Genomic DNA, 27,358 nt, shown 5'->3' with positions numbered 1-27,358 from the left:
AGTATCACCTCCTAGTTAATCTTATAAGACATCATAGTTATAAGCAGTTTGAAAAAAAGCAAAACAGAAATGAACTATGAAGTTGGTAAATGGAATTTCAACCTTGGAACTTAAAACTTGTGACAATTATTAGGCATATGTGAATATTTGTATTACAGGTTACTAATTACCATAGTAAAATAATAAAACTTTTCATTCATCTCCACATGCTCCATCTGGTTATGTAGACACAGTTACAGTACCATTTGCAAATAGTCATTGCTACCAAAGACTTCCTTACCACAACTCTTCAATGTACGTCCGTAGTACAAATGGCTTCGAAACATATAGAGACTAGAGGCCATTTGTACAAATGGCCTCAAAATATATTGACCAAAACTCTTCGATGTATGTCTATAGTACAAGTGGCCTCAAAATATACTGAGCGCATATGGCGTTATAAGAAAAAGGCAGCACCACACGATGGTGTATGGTGAAGATCCTAGTAGTATCCACAGCCCATTGATCATGTATCAACCTTGGAGAGATGCCCATCCTACCCTCTCCTAAAACATAGTTGCATTAAGAAAAGCATAACCACTATGTTTCTGGGAAACTATCAAGGTAAGAAAACATCTATGTCCCTTTACTACAACAGGAACATAATTTCCGAATCACAAACAATAAAGCCAAACAGTAATTGGTATCTTCATACTGATTGGCTTCCAGAGCACCTTTGTATAAAATACGTATAAAATACAGAGAATACCAGCTGCATGAACTGTACAGAATGGCTAGAATAGCATCAAAATGTAGTATGCATGTAGATCACGAAACTTGGAATTCTAACACAAGATTTGATGATTTACCATGATACAGTGGTGCATCATAAAAGAAAATTTAAACAACTGACACCAAGCTTGTGGGGTGTTCCATCTCAACAGATTCACTCAACAAGCTTGAGCTGTTTACAGTAGAAAGGAGAGGGAGAAGCACCTTTTTGAGCAATGCATTTTGATTAACAGTAATCTACTGAGCTGATTCAACTAGTTTCCTCCAAAGGGCTATGGTAAACTAGGCAGGCCCTCCATGTTTGAAAAACTTGCCGCCAATCTGGCCAACACCAGTGCCTGCAAGATTATCTGCAAGAACAGACTTTGTATCTGGGCGCCATCTCAATTCCTTGAGAGTTGAAAATGTAACAGCCATTGCAGAACTAATTTCAGAGTCCTTTATATTATTGCAGTACACAACTTTGAGTGTATGAAGATCTTTCCAGCTCAGCACCACTGCCTCCAAACCAGCTGTTGTCAACAGTGAGCATCCTTCAAGTGATAAGAGCCTTACATATCTGCATAACAAGGGGAAAAGAAAAGGCACTGCTTAGAGGAAACCAGTACAATTATTAATAGTGGATTCCCTCAACAAGCTATATAGATGACAAACGATATCCTTAGTAATTTAAAAGCTATCCCATTGACAAGATAGTGTTGACCAGCTAAGAGTTGCATCAAGATTGTGTCACAGACAGCTAAAACTTCCAGCACAACTTCCAAAAGGCAACAACATGATACAAAGAATCAAATAATGACCTGCAGACTTCAGTCAGGCGGAATGTCTCATCATCCAGACCCCAACAGTCTTGAAACGAGAGTTCTTTAGCCTTCATGCATATAAACAGCAATGCAGAAAGGCCTGCCTTGTCTCTGAGGTTGCACCGTACAAGCTCTAGTCGCTGAAGTGCAGCACACTGCCGAAGATGCTCTGTAGGTCCAGGAATGGGATCAATTTGCTTACAGCTCTCAAGCCTAAGTGTCTTTAGGCAGCTACAATAGAACAAGGCCGCTATCCAACCTTCATAAAAACCCTGATTAGAAAGTGTTAGCTCTTCCAGCATGAAACAGCATTGCCCAATAGCTGCAATACCATCATAGCTGGCCTCACAACCACTGAGCTCCAACTTTACCAGTCGAGTGCATCCTTTAGCCAAGATAGTCAGGCCAATGTCAGTGAATGTACAATGGTAGAACCCACTAACAGTACCCACCAGTCGCAAAATTTGTAGGTTCTTGCATTCAGAAATGGCATACAGGGAGTCATCAGTGCACTGATTAAGCACAAGCTCCTGTAAAGTGGTGCATTTCTTTGCAAGATATGCAAGACCATCATCATGAGGTAAGGCAGGCTTCAACTGTTTCTGCAAGAGTAACTTTGGTGACCCTTTCACATCTGTGAAATCATCTCCCACTGGCATTGAATTTTCTTGAGTCATCTTTGATGCAGTGGTCCTTGCCTCATCAGATTGGCAAAGCTTTGCAGATTGTGAAGTCTTCTCATCAATCTTGACTGGATCCCGGTTGCGGAATGATGCACGGTTGTATGTAGCTCTCCGAACATCAATCATGCATAGCCGTTGCAAGCTGGGACACCCATCTGCCAAGGCTTTGAGGCCTTTATCAAGTACCGAGGGTGACAACTGTTGATCCTCAATAAACCGCTCAATAGAGGACGGATCATATGCATTTGTGCTAAGCTGAATGGTGATGAACTGGTGGGTAAAAAGGATGCTGGGTCGCTTGAGTGTCGTCAGCCATGCTCCTGTTAAGTCCACATGAGTGAGGTTGGGGAATCTGCTGGCCAGATGCCCACTTGTAAGAAAACTCCACTCACGAACTCGAATCGAAGTACTCAGGCGGCCATGGACATACAACCAACGCTTGCAGACAAGAGAGCAAGGGTAAGGGCTTGGCTCCAAACATCTCAATATACGAAGAAGTAGCTCATCGCTCAAGCTTGCAAAGGCATCTGCTGAAGGTGCAGCTGTGACTGTGAGGGCAGAACCCTTATTGGGATCAATTTTGTTCCCGCCGCCCTTGCCACGCGCAGTTCTCAGAAGCATCCTTGACAAAACAGCATTGGCTGTGCTTTGGGATCAGCTTAGCTACTGGTAATAAACAATACTAAATGGTTTCAATGCACCTTAGAGGTAACATTTAGAAGTTACAAAAATCCTGTTGATCAAACAAAGCAATCACTCTTCACTGTTCGTAGGTAGAGGTCCAAGTAAACCCTACAATCAAAAAGCAAGAGCAATCCAATAGAGCTAGGAATGAAAGAAAGACCAATGGACGAAACAAAGAACAATCTCGTTAAAAAACGCATAAACACACAGACTCTCTCTCTCTCTCTCTCTCTCTCTCTCTCTCTCTCTCTCTCTCTCTCTCGCCAGATAGAGTAATATTTGAATTTCTAGTGATTTCAGCTGATAGACACACACACACACACATCAGCTGATAAGATGCACACACACATATTGAGAGAGAGACAGATTACGCACAGAGAGAGAGAGAGAGAGAGAGAGAGAGAGAGAGAGAGAGAGACCTGGCATGGAGGAACCGTGTTGGCCTTTACCAGACGACAATATCAGCACCAGTCATCGTCGTCTTGCGTCGTGACTCGTCGGCTATATATTTTATGTGTGTGGGTGGCTTCGTCTTCGCCTTTACGAGTTATCTCCGCTTCTTCCTTTTGTTTGAAAACCGACGGAACTTTCCATAAACTTTTGCGTGTGTGCGCGCGCGCCTCTCTGCCAGGAATGGAGGAGCAACCTTTTTAACTTTCCAGTGAAAGGCCGTCTTTTACTGTGCGTTTGGCCATTCACGTACTTACCTACATTTTCTCTCTCTCTCATTTTAGGCAGGCCTGGAGACCACCAGGCTTACGTGCTTTCCAGATCCTGCCCACGCCATCCACTTTTTCTTTCATAATCATCTTTACAACTAAAGAGATTTTATCATCATCTCTTCCCCCCCCCCCCCGCCACCCCACCCCACCCCAACAAAAATAATAGGGATTAGGGCAAAGGGACCAATAGAGTCTCAAAGCCATTTCCCACCGCATTTATAAATGCCATGCCTTGACTTGACGAGATTGTGGGCAGCATCCCGCAACTATTCAAAACTCGATGCACTTCACTAAAGTTTGCTTACTTGCCCTTCCTCTCGAAACAAATCGGTCTAATAAAGCTTGCTGGAAGGTGAAGCATATTGTGTTCCCTAACACTATCGTTAGTTTGAGGTGCAATTTGCAAATCCACCATGGGAAATGGCCCCCATCTGACAATCCTTCCATGTTACAAAAATGTTTTTGAATAGTCTAACTATATATATCATTTCAAGCTCCCAAAAAAAAAACCTTTGGAGCAATTTAATGTTTTTATCAAGTAGTCCGAGTTATAAATGAAGGTTTCACAAAAGAATGACAATGAGGGGCCAGTAGAGTGACACTCAAGGATGCATTGTTTTCAGGTCTTATAAAATCCAAAGTATAAGAAAATTCACATGGCTCAATTTTTTGACTCACATTAAGCTTATACATAATATGAAAATATATTGTATCATTACATTGAGTGGCTAAAAAACGTACATCTTATTTGCAAAATTGTCACTCAAATGGGGTGGGGTGTGTTTTGTTTATGCACTTGAGTATGGGGGTCAATTTGTCTTACTTAACATGGACTTATATAAAGCCTATGATTGGCTCAAGTGGGATTTTCTTTTGGCTATAATTCAAAAGAAAATGGGTTTTGACCAAGCGTTATGCAACATGGTAAGCTGACTTATTCTCTCTAATGCCTTTGCAAGAGTAGGCATTAAGGGTCACATGTCCCAATCATTCTAGGTCAAATGTTCAATTTGGCAGCCGTGCACATTAGCTTCACTCCTTTTTTGCTTGGCACTCCTTCTCATGGGAATGTGTTACTACTCTTACCTCAAGTGCCGAGCTTGGGCTTGAGAAACTCAAAGATAAAGCCAAGAGACTTGTCTTTTGACTTCTACCTCTCACATGAAATTCAATGAACCATGGCTTTGGGAGCCACTAAATTGGGAGGATAAGACTTTGTCTTTAGGTACCAAGCTATGAATTAAGGGATATGAAACAATTCAAAGGTTGAATTACATAGATGAGTCCTTCTTCATCTATGCCGATGATGATAAGAAGGGGAATGTAACCTTGCTACAATGCATGTGGACATTGCTCTATGCTTACAAAGATAAGGCTTTGCCATTGATAGAAGACCCCAAATCAGCTTAGGGAGCAACCAAGAGAGGCCTAATATGATGGATTGACGTCTAGTACCCAACAAGCATGAAAGTGCTAACATTAGAAGAAATTTCTATAAAGTTTCATTGTGGCAACAAAGAAAAGAACTTGTCAATGCAACACTATAGAAGAAATAGCACATGTGGCCATCAGTGGCCAAAATAGGCCCCAAAAATGTCTCGAAATGCCTAGCTAACCATAAAGAAAAACCAATGAAGAAGAAGGAATTCTATCCACCCAAGAACAATCTAATAGGGAAACTTAAAAATAATTGGAAGTCCTTTCCAATACCTAAATGCATATGTGGCTTAGGAGGCTAAAAGGAGTCTAGCACACTACCCAAACAAGCAACTGAACCTATTCTTATGCAGGGTCATCATGAAGAAGCTACCAACAAGAGATATGAGAGGTAAATTGGGTAAGGTGAGCCCTCTCATAGCAATTGTGTGCTATATGCAAAAACTATCACTTATCTCTTTTGGCATTGTAGGGATGCCACAATAATCAAGAAGAAGATCAAGGGCTAGTCTAAAAGGGCAATCTTAAATGAAAATATTAATAGGAGGGGTGTCTTATTTGGAGATACATGGAAGATTGATGAAGAGACCATGAAAAGTTGGCACATAGTTAAAGCCATTATTTTGAGGTCCATTTGGGCCAACAAAAACCTCGTGTCCATGAAGAAGGAGAGGAAATTACCCTTAGTTGATGTAACTAGGATTTCCAAGTCTAACATTTTGGCATTTTTGAAAGTTGAAAGATCTAAAGACACCCATCTTTAAGGTGGCCTTTAAGCTCTTATCAACCAATACCTAGTTTCATGTCTAAGTCCTATCAATCCATCATGATGTACATATTTCAACATTAAATAATACTTGCATTATAAAAAGTTTGGAGGGCAAAAGGCAACCCTAGGGTAAAGGGACTCATATGTTGCCACCAAAATCAATTGCCTAAATCTTGCCAAAGCTACCATCGACTGTAGTTTTGATTATCTGCACAAATGCACCTATGAAGCAATATCTTACCCAAAAAAAAAAGCACCATGCAATCACTGATTCGATGCCATAATAGAAATGAAAAGCCACAAAACGTGCATGAAATACACTTGTAGATCCAAAGAGTTTATGTGGAGGACAAGAGGAGTGAGACTTGGAACCCCATCCTACTAATAAGCCCTTGACTTATTTGAAAAACTATGCTACCAAGCCTTGGAGTTTGTGAAATACTATCAGCACTCTACAATTTTATTTTTGAGGGATGTCATCTTTTGATCCATATATCCTATCAAAGGGATTTCACACATAAACAATGTCAAACATAGCTCCCACATATATGAATTTCTAAAATTTATTTGGGCACAATAAACAATGTCACTTGGCACACCTTATAAACTAGGGATAATGAAATTTTTATATTTAAAATCTACATAAAAAACAATGAACATCATACAACATCGACAATTGATCGTCAAAGTGATTCATGAAGGATAAACTCTATCCCTTTTTGGTAAAGTTTAGCAAACAGGATTTGTTTTCACAAAAAAACAAAAACTATACCCATAAGTTGTGTGTGAATGCGTTAACTATTTATAAACTAGCTAAAGAAGCCTCCTGTGTGAAACCCTTCTAAATAGGATCTTTCTTCACTAACCTAGACATCATGGTTAGTACTTCAATGATAACACTAGAAACAAGTATACCTCATTGCCCCTTTTGGAATAGGAGGTCATTCCTTAATAGCCAAATCCACATTATACTAGCAACCCTTATCACATTCTAAATTTTCCTTGATTCTTTATTCAAATTACGCCTATCCCAAAAAAGTACCTATTTCCAATATTCACAATCATGGAAACCAACTTACTTCATTAGCTTCATGATTTTAGTTCAAAAGGATTTGATCTCTTTACAATCCCATATCACATGACAAAGATCTTCTCTCTCTCTTTTTGCAAAATGAACAAAGAGGTGAGACCTCAAACTTCCCCAAATCCTCCTTAGCAAGAAGCTTTCTAGCCACCACCCTCCACAACAGTACATTAAATTTAAATGAGAAGGTAGACAACCAAGTACCTTTCAACTACTTCTTCCAAGTCCTAAATGTGCCCTTGGACTCTTTGCCTTTTATCTTTCCTTCGTTTTAGTTTCCATTTGCAATTGAGATCATCTAGACTTGTTATTTCAAAGGTCTCATATTATTAGCAATAATGGAAGTCAAATTGTCTTTGGCTAGCCCAATCAACACCTATAGTTTCTAGGCTTCCTCCATCCCCAAGTTGAATTGGAAAGTCAATTCTTGCATATCTTTGAGCTTGTGCCACTACATCAAACATCAACACATTTTTGTTCTCCTTTTCTATACATTGAAAGGGAGATTCTGGGCTAGAAATTCTCCCTTTCTACACATTGAAAGGAAGATTTTGGGCTAAGTCTTCCTTGAATGCTATACTTTGTAAAAGTTCCCCTTACCTTCATTGTTTGTGTTCCACTTACAACCTAAGAGGAAAGACTTCAAACTATCAATGAGTGCAAGCCATTTAACACCCTTATCTTCAATTTCAATCCCCGTGCATATAAGAGATTTTCCTAAGTCCTTCCCATTTTCCACCAAGAAGAGGAGATCTTCAATTTCAATGCCCATGCATGTAAGAGATTTTCCTAAGTAAGTCCTTCCCATTTTCCACTAAGAAGAGGAAATATCTTGGTCCAATGCTTCATAATCTACATCTAAGGTTTGTCACCTACCAACCTCTTTAGGCCTAAGTGATCTACTTATTAAATTTTTTTGGCCTCTCTATGTTGGAACGCCTATGAATTTGCAAAATGATTTTTTATTGTTTGTTGAGATATCGAGCTCCACTCGTGATACGCCAGGGTGACCGTTGTGCATTTATGTCACCGACGTGCTAGTTGCAGACGCGGTTGGTACACCGCCCCTGAATAATAGCTACACGATAGCTATCCTTATCTACTCTAGTTTTGTGGCTCAGTTAGTATGCCACCTTAGTTAGTTGAGTTTGGTTTGAGACCCATATATACAGGGTTCTTCTATTTCTTTGTAAGAGAGTTCATTTGGCTTACACAACTAAGAAGAGGAAAACTGTTTTCAACCTCCACCCTTGTGTGTATTCCCCCATTGTGCAAGCAAGAAAGCTACAAGTGAGACTCCTTCCTTCTCTCCCACAATCTTGACATGGTATCAGAGCCTTGTTCGTGGTAAGGAGCTCAAGAAAGCAAGCCAAGCTCGCGGTGTTCTGGTAAGAGGAGCAGTGTTGCTTTCATTTTCTGTTTTGGAGCAGATCTCTGCAGGTAGCACAGCCGAAAAGTGCAGGAGTGCATTGTCTCAGGTTAAGACGCCCTTCGCGGTGAAGCAAGAGGGCAGTATATGCTGCGGGAAAGAGCTTTAGCTCTAGGCGACCTTGTTTTTTTGATTTGAGGCCATTTCGGGGCCTGTTTTGGAGGCGGAAGTTTTCTGCACGCACTCAGGAAACGTCCCAGTTTTATGCTGTGCAGCCACTGTTCTACAGGTCGGTGAATAGTTACTATAAAAATTGCATTGTATGCTTGTGCGCAGAGACATTGGGAGTTACAGAATCATCCCTGTTGCTTGTTGATGCAAAATCGTCACTAGGAAGTGACTGTGTGGTCAAATACCACTTTCGCCAGTTTTGCAGATTTTCCCTTGTGAGGGTGAAGCTGTGGTTTTTGCAGTGACAGAATTTTTTGCAGTCTTCTGTAATGGCATCTGATTCTCTTTCACAGATTGTCACTGAAAAGCTTGACAAGAACAACTTCCAAGCATGGAAGTTTAGAATGACGAATTTCCTTATGGGAAAAGGATATTGGGAATTTGTTGCAGGAAATGAAGAAGAACCAGTTCTTCCTGATGTTCCCAATCAACAGCAAATGCAGGCATTTAAAGCATGGCATGAGAGAGCCAGGAAAGTTATGTATTGGCTGTCTATCAGCATTTCAGACTCTATGATTGTGCATATTCAGGATGCAAGTACGCCAAAGGAGGCATGGGATACTATGTCAAAGATGTATAGCACAAATACGCAAGCCAGGAAAATGCAGCTCAAGCAAGAGTTGCACAATGTGCAAAGAGAAAATATGAGCATCAATGACTACCACATGAAGGTGAAGAAGCTTGCAGATGCACTTGCTTCCATTGGGTCGCCAATGGAAGATGATGATTTAGTTTCTGTGACCTTGAATGGTCTAGGAAAGAATTATGCACAATTTCGGACATCCATTTCCGTCCGTGAAAGATTTCCTGATTTTGAGGAGTTGATTGCTCTTCTAATTTCTGAGGAGCAGAGAAATGGTGGTGCATCTTCTTCAGGAGGAACTTCAAAAGAAGCTGTCTTCTACTCAAATGCTGGAAGAGGTAGAGGCAGAGGTAGAGGAGGCCGATTTGGAGGCCGTGGTAGAAATCAGAATATGCAGCAAACTCAAGAAAACCAGTCCTATGGAGGAGGACGTGGTAACTCTAGAGGCAGGGGGAGCCAAAGAGGTCGTGGTGGATGGCAAAGAGGCCAAAATACAAACAGTAATGTTGAATGCTACTACTGTGGTAAAATGGGTCATATGGCTAAAGACTGCTATAAAAAGCAGAATGACATCATGAATGGAAAACTGCAACAAGGGAATTATGCATCTTCTAGCAGACAGGGCGATGTCAGAAATGAGCATTTGTTCATGGTGCAGCACATGAACAATTCTGTGACAAGTGAAGAAGAAAGCAATGATGTATGGTATGTTGACTCAGGTGCATCAAACCACATGACAGGTCATGCAGAATGGATGGAGGATGCAAGGAAGATGGAAAAACCAGGATTTGTGGAGACTGGTGATGATACTGCACATCCTATTGTGCAGATTGGAAAAATTCCCTTGTCTATGCAGGATGGGAAAAAGAAATACCTGTCCGATGTATTTCATGTCCCGAATATCACCAAGAATCTGGTTTCTGTCGGTCAAATGGTTGAACAGGGCTTGCAGGTCAGATTTAATCCTCATGGATGCTTTGTTGAGGATATGAAAAATAAAGGTCGCTTGATAGCAAAAGGAAAGAAGAAGGGCAGAATGTTTACATTGGATGCAGACATGCCTGAATTGAGTGCAGCAATGTTTGCACATGGGACCGGTGTAGTTGTAGATATTGATATCTGGCATAAACGCATTGGTCATGTTAATGTACAGCGACTTAAATCAATGCAGGCCCAAAATATTGTTGCAGGATTGCCTAAGTTCAAGGTTGCAGAAATGCATAAGGTATGTGAAGCCTGTCAGTTTGGAAAACAGGCAAGGAAACCATTTCCTAGACATGTTCAAGAGAGTAAGAAGCCATTGGAATTAATCCACTCTGATGTGTGGACTACTAAAGCTGCATCTCTTGGAGGCTGTCATTATTTTGTCAGTTTTATTGATGACTATAGCAGAAAAGTTTGGGTGTATTTTATGAAAAAGAAAAGTGAAGTTTTTGGGCATTTCAAAACTCTTAAAGCTATGGTTGAAAAAGAAACAGGTCTGCAGATAAAATGCCTAAGGTCAGATGGAGGGGGAGAGTACCTCTCAAATGAGTTTGCAAGGTTCTTGCAGGAGCATGGCATAAAGCAGCAATATTCATGCAGTCATACCCCACAGCAAAATGGAATTGCAGAAAGAAAAAACAGACATATTGGAGAGGTGTCTCGTGCCATGCTCAATGAAAAAGACTTGCCAGATTTTTATTGGGCTGAAGCAGTTGCTACAGCAGTCTACATAATGAACAGGACTCCCACTGCAGCAATACATGGAATGACTCCAGAGGAGAGGTATACTGGTAGGAAACCAGATATTTCTCATTTGAAAATTTTTGGTTGCATTGCCTATGTACATGTGCCAGATGAGTTGAGATCCAAGTTGGATCCAAAAGCTGAGAAGTGCATCTTTATTGGTTACTCTCTGCAGCAAAAAGGGTATAGATGCTATAACCCTTCTACTCGTAAGTTTACAGTGAGCAGAGATGTTGTTTTTGATGAGATGAGTAGCTGGTATAAACCAGTAAATGTGATTGATGATGTAGATGCACAAAATGGTAATGCTGCACAGAATTCACAGCAGCAGTCACAAAATATTAGTGGACCTGGAGCGTCCTCTAGCAGTGGTTCACATTCTTCGCCATGGACAGGCAGATTGAGATCAGGAGAATCTTCTCAAAGTAATACAGATAGTGGTATGCAGGTATCACGAAAAGGAAAAGAGAAGGTTGATCAGCCCATGTTTGATGTGAATGCAGGTCACTCTTATGTGGATGGAGAATCCAGTGGCTCAGAACAGAGCATTGATGATGAGTTGGGTATTCCTTCTATTGTTACACCTGGAGTAAGGAAGACTAGGGATGTTTTGAGAGCACCTGGGAGTGAACCCACTTTGCGCAGGTCTACCAGAGTTAAGTATCCTGTGGATAGGCTGAAATATGATGGATTTACAGCCATTCACTATGCATATATGGTCAAGGTGATATAGGAACCAGAACCCACTTCTTTTGAGCAAGCCATGGGAAAAGAAAAATGGGAGAAAGCCATGGATGAAGAGATGGATGCCTTGGAAGCAAACACTACATGGGAATTGGTACCTTTGCCTAAAGGTAAGAATGCAATTGGCTGTAAGTGGGTTTATAAGGTGAAGCACAATGCTGATGGTTCTGTGAACAGATACAAGGCAAGATTAGTAGTCAAGGGGTATGCACAAACATATGGCATTGACTATGAAGAAACATTCAGTCCGGTTGCAAGGATGGCAACCGTAAGAGCAGTCATTGCTATGGCTGCATCAAAGGGATGGTCTTTACATCAGATGGATGTAAAGAATGCCTTCTTGCATGGTGATTTGCAAGAAGAGGTCTATATGGAGCAGCCACCAGGTTATGTGCATGCTGTTCATCCTGAGTTTGTTTGCAGGTTGAAGAAAGCCTTGTATGGTTTGAAGCAAGCACCTAGAGCATGGTCTGACAAGATAGGACAGTATCTTGTCACTATTGGCTTTCAGATTTCCAAGGCAGATTTCTCACTTTATGTGAGAAAAACAGAGAAAGGTATTATGCTACTTGCCATTTATGTTGATGATTTGATTATGACAGGTGACAGTGATGAAGATATCCTTCATGTGAAAATGCTATTGAAGCAGAAGTTTGAGATGAAGGATTTGGGAGAGCTGCGTTATTTCTTGGGCATTGAGGTGATTAGATCACCAAGTGGGATACAGCTCTTGCAGAGGCAGTATGGATTGGACATGCTGTCCAAATATGGGATGACAGGCTGTAAGCCTATTTCAGTTCCTTTGGAGCAGAATGTGAAACTGAGCGCAGATGCAGGTGAGCTTCTGGAAGACCCTACTATGTACAGACGCATAGTAGGAAGCTTGATTTATATGACTATTACCAGGCCGGATTTGAGCTATGCTGTTGGATTGGTAAGTCAGTTTATGCAGGCTCCAAGGAAACCACATTTGGATGCGGCTAGACGCATACTCAGGTATGTGAAGTCCACATTGCAGTATGGACTATTTTATGAGACTGGGGTTCAGATACAGTTGCATGGATACACTGATGCTGATTGGGCTGGTAGTATTTCTGATAGACGATCTACCAGTGGATATGTGTTCTCTTTTGGGAGTGTTGCAGTCACTTGGAGCAGCAAGAAACAGCATACAGTTGCCTTGTCGAGCACAAAGGCTGAGTACAGGGGTGCAGCAATGGCTGCATGTGAGGTAGCTTGGTTGCATAAGCTACTTTATGATATGCATCAGTCTACAGATGGGCCAGTTGTCATTTATTGTGACAACATGAGTAGTATACACTTGGCAAATAACCCAGTCTATCATGCTAGAACAAAGCACATTGAGGTGCATTATCACTATGTGCGAGAGAGGGTTTTACTAGGTCTTATTGATCTAGTTTATGTCAGCACAGAGGATCAGGTAGCTGACATATTCACGAAGGCATTGGGCGCAGAGAAGCTGCGCAAGTTCAGAGACCTGCTTGGTGTGCAGGAATTGGGATTGAGCTCGAGGGGGAGTGTTGAGATATCGAGCTCCACTCGTGATACGCCAGGGTGACCGTTGTGCATTTATGTCACCGACGTGTTAGTTGCAGACGCGGTTGGTACACCGCCCCTGAATAATAGCTACACGATAGCTATCCTTATCTACTCTAGTTTTGTGGCTCAGTTAGTATGCCATCTTAGTTAGTTGAGTTTGGTTTGAGACCCATATATACAGGGTTCTTCTATTTCTTTGTAAGAGAGTTCATTTGGCTTACACAACTAAGAAGAGGAAAACTGTTTTCAGCCTCCACCCTTGTGTGTATTCCCCCATTGTGCAAGCAAGAAAGCTACAAGTGAGACTCCTTCCTTCTCTCCCACAATCTTGACATTGTTATGATAAATAAAGCTTCACTAAACACACATTTTCTTTAATTTGAAATAGTTACTTTGATGTACTAGCTTAACTAACAAACTAGTTGTTCCCCTTGCCATCCATTGCCACTTTGAGGGGTATCCCTTTGAATGTCAAATCACTACCACATTGAGAGATATCCATTCGATGACTATTGACACTTTTCCACTCACACTCCCCCTCTAGATAGATCCAAAAATGGCCTCCTCTACTGCTCTGAATTCCTTTGGAAATCAAAAACAAAATCCCTTATAGGATACATGACAATTGTGCACATTGGTTTGCTGATCCCCTCTTCCATGATGGCACCATCTAGACCTCTACCTTTCATGAAAGGGGCTACAAAAGAGGGGTTGGCAAAGCATTGTACATGAACTGCTCAGCTATTTGTAACAATCCCATCTTTCAAAATCATCAATGTCAACATAGCATATGTGGAGCTATGGACTTGGAGGACCTTATGAAGTGCCAAGAGGCCTACTACCTAAAAATACAAGTCAACACCTACAACATTCATCTAGCATAGAGGAACACAAAGCCAATCATCTTGATAGGAGGTCCTCGATACTTTAGCACCCTAGATGTTTATGGATTCTCCACTGGTATAATCAAGGAGATATTGGAGCACCAAGCTTAACATTAAATGGATGTCAAAATGGAGCAACAAGTGCCAATAACCAACAACCAAGTCTAAGACCTAATCTCCAAATATGACCCAATCTGCAAACCCGATGCATTGACAACAATTAAGCAGCAAGCTAGAAAAGTATCTTTTTAAGTGATCTATTGAGCTTGATCCTAATGGGGCCTAAGCCTACAAAGGTACATGTGAAGGTGGAATCCCCAAATCTACCCATGCATTTATTAACATTCCTAAAATTGGTTGCATCCCCATTAGGTAAAATCTTGGGGCAAAGACATGTTAAGTAGGTGGACCCAAGGTGGCATTCACATTTTCTTATGAAAATAGATCCCGTGGAGCTCTATGCAGTCTGGGAAATCACAAACAATTGTAGAATTCATTTATGGATCACCTAGTTGTCATAAAATTTTGTCAAGCTCATGTGTTAAGCATTTTAAATAAGACATTGTTTCCTGTCCCTTTTTCATAAGCAAAAGTAGCAAATAAAGCACCAAAATCCGAAACATCAAACATAACAAGAACATAAAATCATTAAAGAACTCGAAATTTTTGCAACATTGGAACAACAAATGAACATTAAAGAACTCATAAAATATAGTATATTGTGTAATTATCATATTCTACAGAGATAAGACATTGTATATGTTACATCTAAATCATAAGGATACCAAGCAACTAATAGATCCATATGAAATATTAATGAAACTTTAGGTTAGATGCATAAGCGCGATAGGACACATGATTGTTCACAGGCTTGGCCTCAACACTTGGCACAAGCTAGTGTGGATGGTTGCATGATAGTTATGATTTGAACCCACATATCCCCAAATAGTTAAATGCAAACTAAGACTAAGCAATTAATTGACCTCACTTAGAGCCTTGTAGCCCACGGAAATGAGCCACACCAAGCCTAGATACAATACCTAGAGCACTCCACATGATTCTCTCCCACAATTGACTGGCTAAGGCATTACATGGATGAAGATGGAAACCTAGATAAGATACATGTATTAAGCAAAAAAATGACAAAAAATATGAATGGTCTATAATTAATGATGATCTGTACTAGTGACAAACGATGACTTCATGGTGTCTACATCTACATTTGTGTCTTTTTTCCCTTCTGCAATAATAGTGTTATACTTCTTATTTTCTCAAGCTTTACATAAGCAAAGATAACAAAGAATAACAGTAGGAGTGAGACCAACAATTACTGCATATACACAAGGAAGCTAGGGATGGTAGCCTTATGATCTTGATTCTTATGTGGATGACACGCTGATTGCTGAGAAGTCAATTATATATGTGGATGCTTTAAAGAAAGGTTGTGTGAGACCTTTGGCATGAAGAACTTGGGGAATGCTAGCCAAATTATTGGTATATGCATTATGTGAGATTGAGACAAAAGATACTCTATTTGTCTCAAAAGGAATACATTGGAGCATTTCAATATGGAGAGGGGAAAGCTATTACCGTTCCATTACCTCAATATTTGAATCTTAGCCAAGATGGAAGCCCCAAGTCAAATGAGCAAAGGCTGAAATGGCCAAGATTCCATGCGTATCCACAATTGGTAGCCTAGTGCATGCCATGCTTAGTACATGTCAAGACATTGCCTATGCATTCAAAGTAGTTAGTCTCTTGCATCTCTCAATTGCAACCATGTACAGCTTTGTCTAGCACTAAGGTAGAGTATGTTGCAACCACTAAGATTTGCAAGGAATCTATATGGCTTACTCATCTAGTGGGAAACTTGGGTATTACAAGAGAGATGCCTATATTGCACTGTGATAGTCAGAGTGCCATTTAGTTGGCATAGAACCCTAGCTTTCATACAAATACAAAGCACATTGAGGTGAATTATCACTTGATTAGGGAGGTTCTTGAGGACAAGTGCATTGAGCTTGTCAAGATCCATATTGATGATAGCCTTGTTGATCTTCTTACGAAGAGTCTACCTTCAGAGCGTTTTGCACATTGCAAAGTGCTCATGGGAATTGGATAGTATCTTCACTTTCTTTTTATACTCCCATGAGACATGTTGTCCTTTAAGTAAGAGGTTTTAGGGTAAAGGCCAATAGAGCTGAGTGGGCACCCCTTGTATATGTACACAATGTACTGTCATATATAAGTGAAGATAACAAAGAATAAGGGTACCATTTATTTTGCACCCACATAACTCTCGTGTTCTTCTCTCTCTTAACTCTTTTGCACTCCATATCTTCTACCTTACATCCCACCATTTCTTCCCTCTCAACTTGAACATTCATATCATTATGTTTCTTTCAAAAAAATCAATACATCTAGATTCTTTCACAAATTCTTTCATTGATCCCACATCAAAAAGATGAATACATTCATGATGTTTTTAGAACGAAACCAAAAACGTCATCGTCCATATCATTATCATGATCCTGTACTAAAATGTTTTCATTAGCAAAAGTTTAATGATCTTTCAACATTATAGGTTCCTTGACTATTTCAATTTCAAAAATCCCTACTTCAACTACATTTTTCTTCTTAGTAATGGATTTCTCTGCATTTTCACACTCCAGTTGAATTTTAGACAATGCATATCTAAGTTGATGTAAACATTCACTCTTTTATTTTGGAATTTTAGCATCAATGTTGCCACAACATCCTTAACCTTCCTCTTAGCATTCAAGACATCCTAATATTTCTCTTCTAGCTCTTAGAGCAGTTGCTAGAGACTATCAACCTATTGCATTTGAGCCTCTTTATCTAACAGTTATTACTCCATGTTTTTAAAAATTAATGTATCTTGTAAAAATTCATATGGCGTACTAATCCCCAATTTGAACACTAGTATTCTAAGCTTGTTTTGCAACCATTAAGAAGTTGTCCTTCAAATCCTACTCCTCCATAACTATCAACACTAGTATTTTGGCTTCAAGATTATGAAGCACCTGTCTTTTTATTTGGTGTAATGAAAACCTCTTTTTTACCATCTCCAACTCTACTAACAGCTTGGTATCATTTTGTTGAAGCATCAAATGCTCGTATTTTACTTTAGACATGAATTGTTCAGACCACCAAGTGAACATTTTTGCATACAATTTTCCTTGTAGCACTTATCGTTGCAACACCTCTATTTGTTGTTGCAATCCATCCTTTTTCTTAGTATGATCAAATTGATGTTTTTAAAAAACATGAAAACAATCCTATGGCTTTTAAAACCACATTTTCATAGCATGCTTTTATCTCAATGAATGCTTCTACATCCATAATAGACCTTCTAATCATACCCTTAAAAGTACGCATACCTATTACAAGCATACTAACTGCATGGGAAGTTTTGTGACTTGCTTTTACTATAATATTTGCTTTCCTTGACCCATTTCCAAGCCACCAATCTTTAGCCAAACTTCTAATTACAATGTTGCCAGTAGATGAGGATCGTATTATTGCAAATTTTTATTCAAAAGATAGTTTAAAATGCACAACAATTCTAAATAATGGCACTAGGAACTCCATGGCTACCACAACTTTCAATGCATAAACCAATTCAAATGGGGTATTGTTACCTTTGATGCATTATGGAAAGCCCACAATGTCAAATCTAGCTCTTTGCTTGGCCATTCATGTCGATGATAAGATTAATCTTTAAATGAAAGATCATGTGCTTCTTAGTAAGTTCTATGATTCCTTTATTCAAGAAATGTTTACCTTGATCACTATTTATAAGTACCAAAAATGGACCCGCCCTTGCTCTAAGGCTTTAGTCGTGGGCTCCTATACTCCCAAACAACCCCACGGCCTCACGACCTAGGAGCGTTGTCAAAGGATCTTCTGTTCATTGCATAAAACATGGAGTTCTTATGTTTGCAGAAGAACTTCATTAGGATCCACATAAAAAACTTCCATACATAATTCAGTCATTATTCCCTTACATTTGTCTTAGATGTCATTTAATCTCATAATTTCTTTTGTAACTTGACATGTAATTTTCAGTTTGTATCAAGAAAAATGGCAATGATAGTGTATATGAGGACCTTCAACTTGATCAATAGGCGGTAATTGATAGTTTACAGGTTATGTCACATTGGTTTATGAAGTTCATTAGCTTGGAAGATCCAACTGTTGTCAAGAGCACTCCAAAGTTGACTAGGTCCACAAGAGACACAGAGTAATATTTGCAAAGGACTTATATGACTTGTATATGATTTATGTGAACTCTTTTTTGTGTGGAAGAAGGAGAGGAGTGCACCCCGCATTTTTCGGGCCTGCACACCTGTGGAAGATGGAGGGAGATTTGAAGACTATGGTGAATGCTCCAAAGCATGCAAACACAAAGCAAACTGAAGGTAAAGAGGAGATACAAACAAAGAAGGTGAGAGTCCTTTTTGACCCATCCATTTGGTATCACAAAAATGAGTTGTATGACAGTCCAAAAAAGGGAAAAACATAGATAAAGTATTCAGCCTGCTCTTATGAGCGTCTTCTTCCATTCTCTTACCATATTCGTGTTCCATTGAAGCCCTTCTTGTGCCCAAGTACTTGAGTGACTTTGGGGCAAGTCAAGAGGTGATTTTTGCCAATGTATGGGCTGAATAGGCTCTCCCAAAAACTATCATAAATAGGGCAGCCATTAAAACTCATTCATTTGAAGGGGTTTCTTAAAATCCAATCACTTTCTTGTGTAGACAATGCTCCCGAAACAATAGGGCATTGGTTGAGATTGTAATGGGAGATTTTCCCATGAGTTTATATACATTTTTGAGTCAAGTTTGAGGGCTGGAAATTACTGTTTTAATGCAGGGCTGAAGTACATTTGTGGTTCTATTGAAGCATTTTTATCATCCTTTGGACTCTATGTCAGTTGTAATGAGTTCTATCTCTCTATACCTTGTATCTTGAAGTCTCAATACATGTATCTTCGTGAAATGGAGGGAATCAGAGCTTGAATTTGTTGTAGGAAATGGAACAAAATCTGATATAGATCTATGCATAAACCTCATGGTTATTGATGTAATCGGATCCAAGTTTATTATGGTAAACTTGTATGACACGGCTATGTAAGATATTGGTTACTCTTTATCTCATCTACTCTCTCCATAACCCGAGAATCCATCAAACCCCAATATTTTTCCTCTCTCCTCTTTGAATCTCTCACTCCTCTTCTTCTCTAAGCCCTGGTGGTAGACCTTCGACCCCCCAACACGACGACAACGTCTAGAGGCTACACAGTGCTCTAAATAAATCATGCATTTGTATCGATTTGTAGTCCAATGATTTTTCCCATCCCAACTCCAATAGAGGGAGTATCTCACACACATAGGTGATCAACACCTCGTTGCACACACATATAGAGCCCCCGTAGTCAATTGATGTGACTCCTATGGCTCTCCCACACCCCAAGGATTGGCCCTAAGATGCATCGTCTCAAACATAAAACACAATCGTAACATGGTCCACTCGTTTTTCAAGCTACACGTCCCAGGAGATATTTTTGTTTCACTTGATCAATCCCCGAAGGAAATTGTACAATGCTACATCGTAGGGATCCTCACACTCTTGGTCAACAGTTTTGGCAACCAATTGCAATGCATCCAAGAGACTTCATATTTTTGGATACCATGTATAAGAATGAAAATGCAAGGTGGTATAATGCAATATAGTGCTCAAACAAATTAAAATCAGTCAATATGTCATGTGAAAAACATTATTTCAATGATTTTCTTTCTAACGTATTGTTACGTTGTTTAGAAACAATACGAGACTCATCTGTTCCATATATCTTTACAAAGGGTACAAATGCTAATAAGACTCATCCCGCAAGTAGTTTTGGGCCGGATGGAGATGCAAACAACCTCGGATTCACGATCCAATTGAACGGGTGGCTTCTAGTATTGAAATTTGCTACCCTAGCCTCTATCACTTGCTTTCCAGCTTTCGAATAAGATAATTGCTTTATAACACCAAACATTGTGGCCATTAAATGGGGGGTCAAATGTACTCGAATCAACGAATGGACACTTGCATTGGATTTCCGTATTGAAATGCATCTAGAAAAACTTAGCTCCTTGCTATGTATCGACACATGTTTTGCTAAAAATGCCTCTTTTATGGATCTTAAGCCACTTTTTCACTTTAAATTTGGCTCTAAAATTTAGCTCTCATTGGCAATCATAGGGGGACTAAGCCTGTTGAACCCATGAACTTATCTGCATAAACATAGACGATAAAGAGCATCAAGATGCTACAAATAAAGAATACACAATAGCACATAAACGCAGCTCTCACCCTACCCCCTTACAAAATCAAGGAATGAAGTCCATGAGGGATAGGCCAAGCATAGTCTAACAAAGATTCGAAGCTAGTTGCTAACTAACGGCACCAACATAGACCATCTAAAAGAGCTATCAAAGGAGTCATCCTAAGTGGTGGTCTTACCTGCCTATCTAACCTATGATAACTACACCAAAAACTCTTACTAGGTGAGTACTCTTATAGCTTGGTCTATTGAAAATCATATATTTTTCCATTTTACCATGTTTTTTATTTGGCATTTTATATTAGAGCATGTAAAAAGGAGGAAGATAAGTGTATGGTGATCCAAGGAGAACATGGCATTTGTCTCAAGTCCAGTCTTAGTACCCAAGAACCTACCAATCTCTTGCTAGACGATATGATTTTCCTTTTAGTTCTTGCTCACTTTTGTTTTTGTTTCAACCATCCTTATTTATTTTTCGGCTAAATACCACCCCTAGGAAGACTAGGCATCAACCCTAGGTTTAGAATCATCCCCAGGAACCTACCATGACTTCGCAAGGCGATGAGCATATGCTCTTAAATTTTTCTTCCTTTATTTTCTTATTTTAGGGGTTATAACCCCTTCTTACACACCTCTATATCTTATATATTTCAGCTTTTATTTGACAGGCTTCCCTAGATACCTCATATCTAATAGGGATTCCTAGAAATAGATGCTTAGCAAGCTAGCAGAACAAGGTCACTAGGACCATCCTCAATAACAGCTCTTAGAGTACTTGACAATGTCTTTATAGAGGGTGGATAACTACTCAAACCTCCCTAGACACACTTAACCTAACCCTGGGACCTCATGCCTTGAATGCTGGTTCCCAACAAAAGAAAAAATACCCCACATGCATATACACATACATCATAAAGGAAAAGAACTCGCGAAGGAAGGATATCACCTGGACTTAACCAAAAGAAGCTTCTGCGTAGCAAGAGGCTTCCTCTAGGTATTCCATTGAATCTTTTTAGTGTAGCATAAACAAAAAACCATTAACCATACCTGCACCAAACAAAAAAATGGCCCTCTTGGCCTAACGAAATTAAAAAATTCTCTATAAGAACAAAGGTTCCTCTTGACCTAATGAAATGTAACCATAAAGCACACCATTTAACAACTTACAATTGAAAGCAAACCCTTTGTCCCCACATAAACCTTACTAAAGCACAAAACTAGACCAAGGGGATGGTCATTTAGGCTCTACACTAAATGCATTAAATTATTAGCTAGCCCCACACATAAATAGCAAGGGGTGTCCGATAAATATGCCATTGAATGATCCAATGCATCCATGGCAGAATAGAAAGATGGTCAATAACTACCTATCTCATAACCCAAACTAACCATCAACAGCCAAAACAAGACATGTCAACAAGTAGCCCCCATAGTAGCCTTGGACTAACATCAAGAGGCAATTGTAAAAGTCCCTCAAGACCATATTTAAGAAAGACATCTTCAACAAAGATATAAGTAGCTAGGGAGTCTGCAAAGTGATTCTACTGTCGGGGAATTAATTGGCAAGTCACTGCCTCAAAGATCTCAAGGGTGTCCAAGGTTGCACAATGGTACATTCTTAGAATGGGATCATGCACACTATAGGTCCCATTCAATTGGTTGAACACTAACGGCAAGTCAACTTTCACTAATAAGTGGCAAATACCACCGCGTATGGCTAGATTTAACCCCATAAACAAGGCCTTGTATTTTGCCATGTTATTCATAAAAGCAATACCTAAATACACTCCCATTTTTTAAATCACTCAACAATGGGGGTGACAACCCCTACACTCGCATGGTTAGCAAGTCTTCAAGAAGCTCCATCAAAATATAATGTGTAAACCAAGGCTTGATTGATGTAACCTGCCATGGCGATCAACCTATTTGTACTTATGATAATCAAAGTCTAATTGAGAGAGGGGATGTAAGACATGTACAATCCCTCCTTCCTCATTAAACTCAATAGGGACCCTAGTAATAACTCCATGACAATGGTGGAAATAGACTCAAATGTCCCATGTGAAAGAGCCATCTTGCTACTCATTAATGTGATAACCCTTACTCCTTTAGATCACTTCGCCTTGGTGGTAAGGCTGCTCTAAATATGGATGCTCAAGATAAGGAATGAGTTTCCCTATCCAATAGTCTTGGTACCCTCTGTAAATTTAAGTTGAATCTTGAAGGACCTGCAAAGGCACCAAGTTCGGCGTCAACCCCTATACATAATAGGGCTTCAGCTTATTGAAGTTTACTTTAGTTTGAACTCTATCCCTTGCAAATCTGCTAAAAGGGATATAGAGCCATTCTTTCCTATATGGAAAATCTTAAGGACCATCCCATTTGGGTTCCAACTTACCTGGGAAGAGCTCATAACGAGCATCATAATATATGACCAATTGACCCTTAACAATTTTGATACTTCTTTGCCCGAAGGTCTTGAAGTTCTTTCATTCGCTTCTTCCCTACTTCTTGATGTAATAAGGCTTGCAACTGGATCTCATCAAGATATGAAAGGAAAGTGAGCCTTTTTTGCAATGCTTCTTGTTCACCCAAAGAATGATTTAGAGAAAATTTTACTTTAGCTAGCTCAATCTCCAAAGATAAAACATACTCTTCCCCATATACTAATTTAAAAGGGGTCTGGCATGTAGCTCTTTTGAATGTCATACTATAAGCCCAAACAACCACATCAAACTTCTTATCCCAATCATGCTTACCTTCAGATATAGCCTCAGATAAAATCCCCATAAGCTACTTATTAGTACTCTTACTTGCCCATTTTCTTGGGGATTGTAAGGCGTGGTCTTATTATGTTTGATCTTCAGAGCTTTTGTCAAAGCCTCAATCACTTTATTAAAAAATGTGTCCCACGGTCAGACACAAGCTCCTTAGGTGAACCAAAACGACAAACAACTTGTTTCAAAATAAAACTAGTTGTTTCCTTGCCATTATCCATCATCGTAGCATGGCCTTCAGACCATTTCATGAAATCATCCGTCTCGCCACAATGATATAATGCTTTCATGTAGTTGACAAAAGATGTATAGGTCCAAAAAATCAATGCCCCACTTCTCAAATGGTAGTATAGCCATGATGAATGTCCAACAAAATCAATGTCCCATGGTCAGACATAAGCTACTTATTAGAACTCTTACTTGCCCATTTGCTTGGGGATTGTAAGGCGTGGTCTTATTATGTTTGATCTTTAGAGCTTTTGTCAAAGCCTCAATCACTTTATTCAAAAATGTGTCCCACGGTCAGACACAAGCTCCTTAGGTGAACCAAAATGACAAACAATCTGTTTCAAAATAAAACAAGTTGTTTCCTTGCCATTATCCATCATCGTAGCATGGCCTTTAGACCATTTTGTGAAATCATTCGTCGCCACAATGATATAATGCTTTTTTGTAGTTGACAAAAGATGTATAGGTCCAATAAAATCAATGCCCCACTTCTCAAATGGTAGTAAAGCCATGATAGGAGTCAATGGGTGCTTCCTATTCTCCCTATTGTCATGTCTCTGACATATATCACATCTCTTGACATATCCAAATGCATCCTGAAAAATGGACAACCACCAATTTCTGGCTCTCAAAGCTTTTCTCTGTAGTCAATCATCCAGCAAAGTGGGCTCCACAAGTGGAGTCACAACACTCTTTCAAGGTAGATGGAACCTCATTAGACATGGCACATTAGTGATAAACATGATCAACCCCTTGCCGATATAGTATTTTTGTAATCAAAGAAAATTTTAAGGCTTGCTCTAGTATCTCCTATAGATAGATAGTATGTTATGGTAGCATACCAGGATAGAATGGAGGCTATATCAATTTTGAATAGACCCTCGAGGTCACTAACTTTAGCCAAGACTTCCTTTGGCTCCTCGAAATTTACAAGACAATCAATGATGCTCTGCAACTTTGGTGGCTTACTCCTAATTTCATAGTCAAAACTCCTACAAAGTGATAAGCCACTTTACTAGGCCGTTAGGTGGATGTAACTTATTCATCAATAGCCTCATCCCTCTGCATTTGTATAAAATACTACCTTTTCATACAAGATGTAGTTCCTAAATCTCTTCATTGCAAAGACCATCCCAAGGCACAGTTTCTCCACGTAGATATAATTAAGCTTGGACACCCCCAATTCGCCTCAACTGGCTAACAAAATCAGATGTTACCACTTCTCCTCCCAAATTTGGGCTAAATAACAACTAATACTATACATCATAGCTATTGAAAATATATAAAATATCTCACCCCTTTTAGGTGCTTTCAAGGCTAGCACTTTTGCCAGCACTTTTGCCAATTCTTACTTCACATCCTCAAAGGATACTTGACATGGATCACTCCAAACAAACAAATAGTTAAAGGACAATAGATTTGTCAATGGCAATGTTCTCTAAGCCATTGCATTAATAAATATTTGATAATATCCGACTAACGGAAGAAAGCTATGCACTTTTTTAGGAGTATGTGGCAGATTCATAGTGATGATAACCTTTATCTTTTTAGGATCGATTTCAATACAAGCCGAGCTAACCACATGGTCCAATAACAATCCATAGGACACTCCAAAGATGCATTTCCTTGGATTGAGATCAATGCTAAACTACCTACAACGCTCAAAACATTTTCTTAAAAAGAATTTGCTATCTCTCCCTTATGGTGGCTGCCCCTAGATCATCAATAAAGACCTTTAGCTCCTTTGGAAAAATATCACCAAAAGTTTTATCAGTTGTATATTGCCAAGATACTAGCACATTGCATAATCCAAAAGCCATAACATGATACACAAAGGTGCTAAATATAGTTATAAATAATATTTTTTACTTATCTTCCTCTACAATAGCCATTTGGTTATAACTAGCAAGTAGTCCCTAAACAAATAGATATCTAGTTATGTAATCTGAAATGGATTTTATTATGACGTATTAGACTTGGAAGTTGGTTCCTTTATCAAAGGGAGAAAACACTTTGCCATCTGAGTGGATCTAAAAGTTGAAGAATGCATATGATTCTAAAGCAAAATATGAGTTAAAGGCATATTGAGGTACTTGAGATGTACAAAAGATATGTGCGTATACTTTGAGAGAAGTGGCAGTGGTGTACTTGGATACATAGATGTAGACTATAGGGAATATTGACAATGGAAAGTTAACTACAAGATATGTTTTTACCTTTAGGATGGTGCAATCTCATGGATGTCTTGCTTGCAAAAATGCATAGTATTATCTACCACCCACTAAAGCTAAGTATATTGTAGCCACAGACACATACAAAGAAGCCATATGGATTACTTGTCTAGTGGGAGACTTGGGCCTTGGTAAAGACATGCCATTATTGCATAGTGAGAGTCAAAGTGCTATCATGTTGGCAAAGAATCTTGTGTTTGATGCAAAACCAATAACATAGAACTTGAGGATAAGAAATTTTGGCTTATCAAAGTGTATATTGATGATAACCTTGCAAACTTTCTCACAAGAGTCTACCCTCCAAATAGTTTACCCATTGTAGTAAAATGATAGGGATTGGGTGAGGGTAAGTCACATATATTATACCTAATGCATTCTCTCATTCTTTTGTCCCACTTAAAGGCACATTGGCTTTTAAGTGGGAGGTTTTTGGGATAAAGGTTAATGTAATTGACAGCCCATCTTACTCACTAACTCCAACTATACATGTACACACTCATTCTTTATTCTTTGTGTGACAAGACAATAAGGTGCTGCTTACAAGGGAGCTATTGGAGGCTCACAAATTTAGCATTTTTTCTCTCTCACTCTCTCTCCATCTCCATCTTTGTGCAATCTACATTCTCCTTGCAGCTCCAACACCATGTCATATGATCATATGCTAATGTGGCTGATGCAGGACAATATGTTTATTAGGAAGTCACCTAAACCTATCCTATTGCTTACATGTAATTCCTCCTTAGTTCATACTCTCCAAAAAAGGGTGTAACATGATATGGTCCTCTAATGGTATGTCATGGGTCAAAGCAGGTAGTCAAAAAGATGTGGGAGATACATAGGTTGGATCATACTATTCAAAATTGGTCTCATGATCTGACATCCCATTGTGCTCATTGAGTGAACCACTTCTATAGAATTTGGGATTTATACTTTGCCAAATTTTTTGAATCATCTAAGTCTTCTATCATGGTACCTAGATAGCTAGGTTTTGAAATTAGTAATGAAGTGGTATTTGAGAGATTTTCCCTTAAATATCCGAGTCACTATTGCTATTAACTATTCTGCTATAGTGGAATGCTTGGTACATATAAATTTGTACTCTTGCCATGAACATAGAAGGTTTCAACTACTCGAGCTATTTTGTCATTTAGAAGACCTAGGTCCATCCTTTCATAGCTACAAGTGAGAAAGATGAAAGTATTATTGAGACCTAAGTGCGAGCTTGTTGGTGAGGGTCGCATTGCGGTGAGTAGGACCTATGAGTCTAGAGCTGGACAAAACTCTGTAGCAGCAAAGAAGTGCAAGACAGCCCATGAATAAGAGCTGAAGGAGTTGTATGTGGGGTGGGTTCTTGGTATCTAACCCTGTCAGGACTTGTTGGAGCCATTCAAAAGGATTAAAATGCATGTATTAGAGCTCTTATTAGTGAGCATTGGCCTACCACTTCTATTGCCATCATGATATGATCAAACTTCACAAGTGTGTATGCCAATACACCAATCATGTCAACCATTTGAGCATTTGGCTTGCTAAACTAAATTTCTTCTATGATTATGATGATTATAGCTAACATACCACTAGGAAGGTTGACTAGAGTAGCCATTGCATTTTCTTGATAGTCGGGTCTTGTAATACATACTTGATGGTTACGATTACTTAATAGCTTTGGAGGTATTGATTGTGGACATATGGTCCTCTTTTCCATGTCAAATGTGGTT

The 27,358-nt window shown here is 39.3% G+C and overlaps 1 protein-coding gene across 4 annotated transcripts; it reads right to left on the bottom strand.

Annotated features, from left to right (window-relative positions):
• Positions 1–204: 204 nt before the first annotated feature.
• Positions 205–3,493, bottom strand: LOC148009745 (F-box protein At5g51370-like). Of its 4 annotated transcripts, none has more exons than XM_087673261.1 (3): positions 3,361–3,485; positions 1,572–2,923; positions 205–1,330 (listed from the first exon to the last, which is right to left on the bottom strand). In XM_087673261.1, the coding sequence occupies exons 2-3, from the start codon at positions 2,876–2,878 to the stop codon at positions 1,054–1,056; spliced, it is 1,584 nt and encodes a 527-aa protein (XP_087529387.1). In that variant the 5' UTR covers positions 2,879–2,923; positions 3,361–3,485; the 3' UTR covers positions 205–1,053. The 4 variants fall into 4 exon arrangements, with proteins under 4 accessions (XP_087529387.1, XP_087529384.1, XP_087529386.1 ...); XM_087673258.1 differs by having other exon boundaries at positions 206–1,330; positions 1,572–3,049; positions 3,361–3,493; XM_087673260.1 differs by having other exon boundaries at positions 206–1,330; positions 1,572–2,990; positions 3,361–3,493.
• Positions 3,494–27,358: the final 23,865 nt, after the last annotated feature.

This window comes from Lygodium microphyllum, chromosome 30 (assembly GCF_053477565.2).
Source record: "Lygodium microphyllum isolate KBCC chromosome 30, Lygodium_microphyllum_v1.1.10, whole genome shotgun sequence".
NCBI lineage: Eukaryota > Viridiplantae > Streptophyta > Polypodiopsida > Schizaeales > Lygodiaceae > Lygodium > Lygodium microphyllum.
The sequence above is the reverse complement of the archived record's forward strand: the minus strand, read 5'-3'. Positions and strand labels throughout refer to the sequence as shown.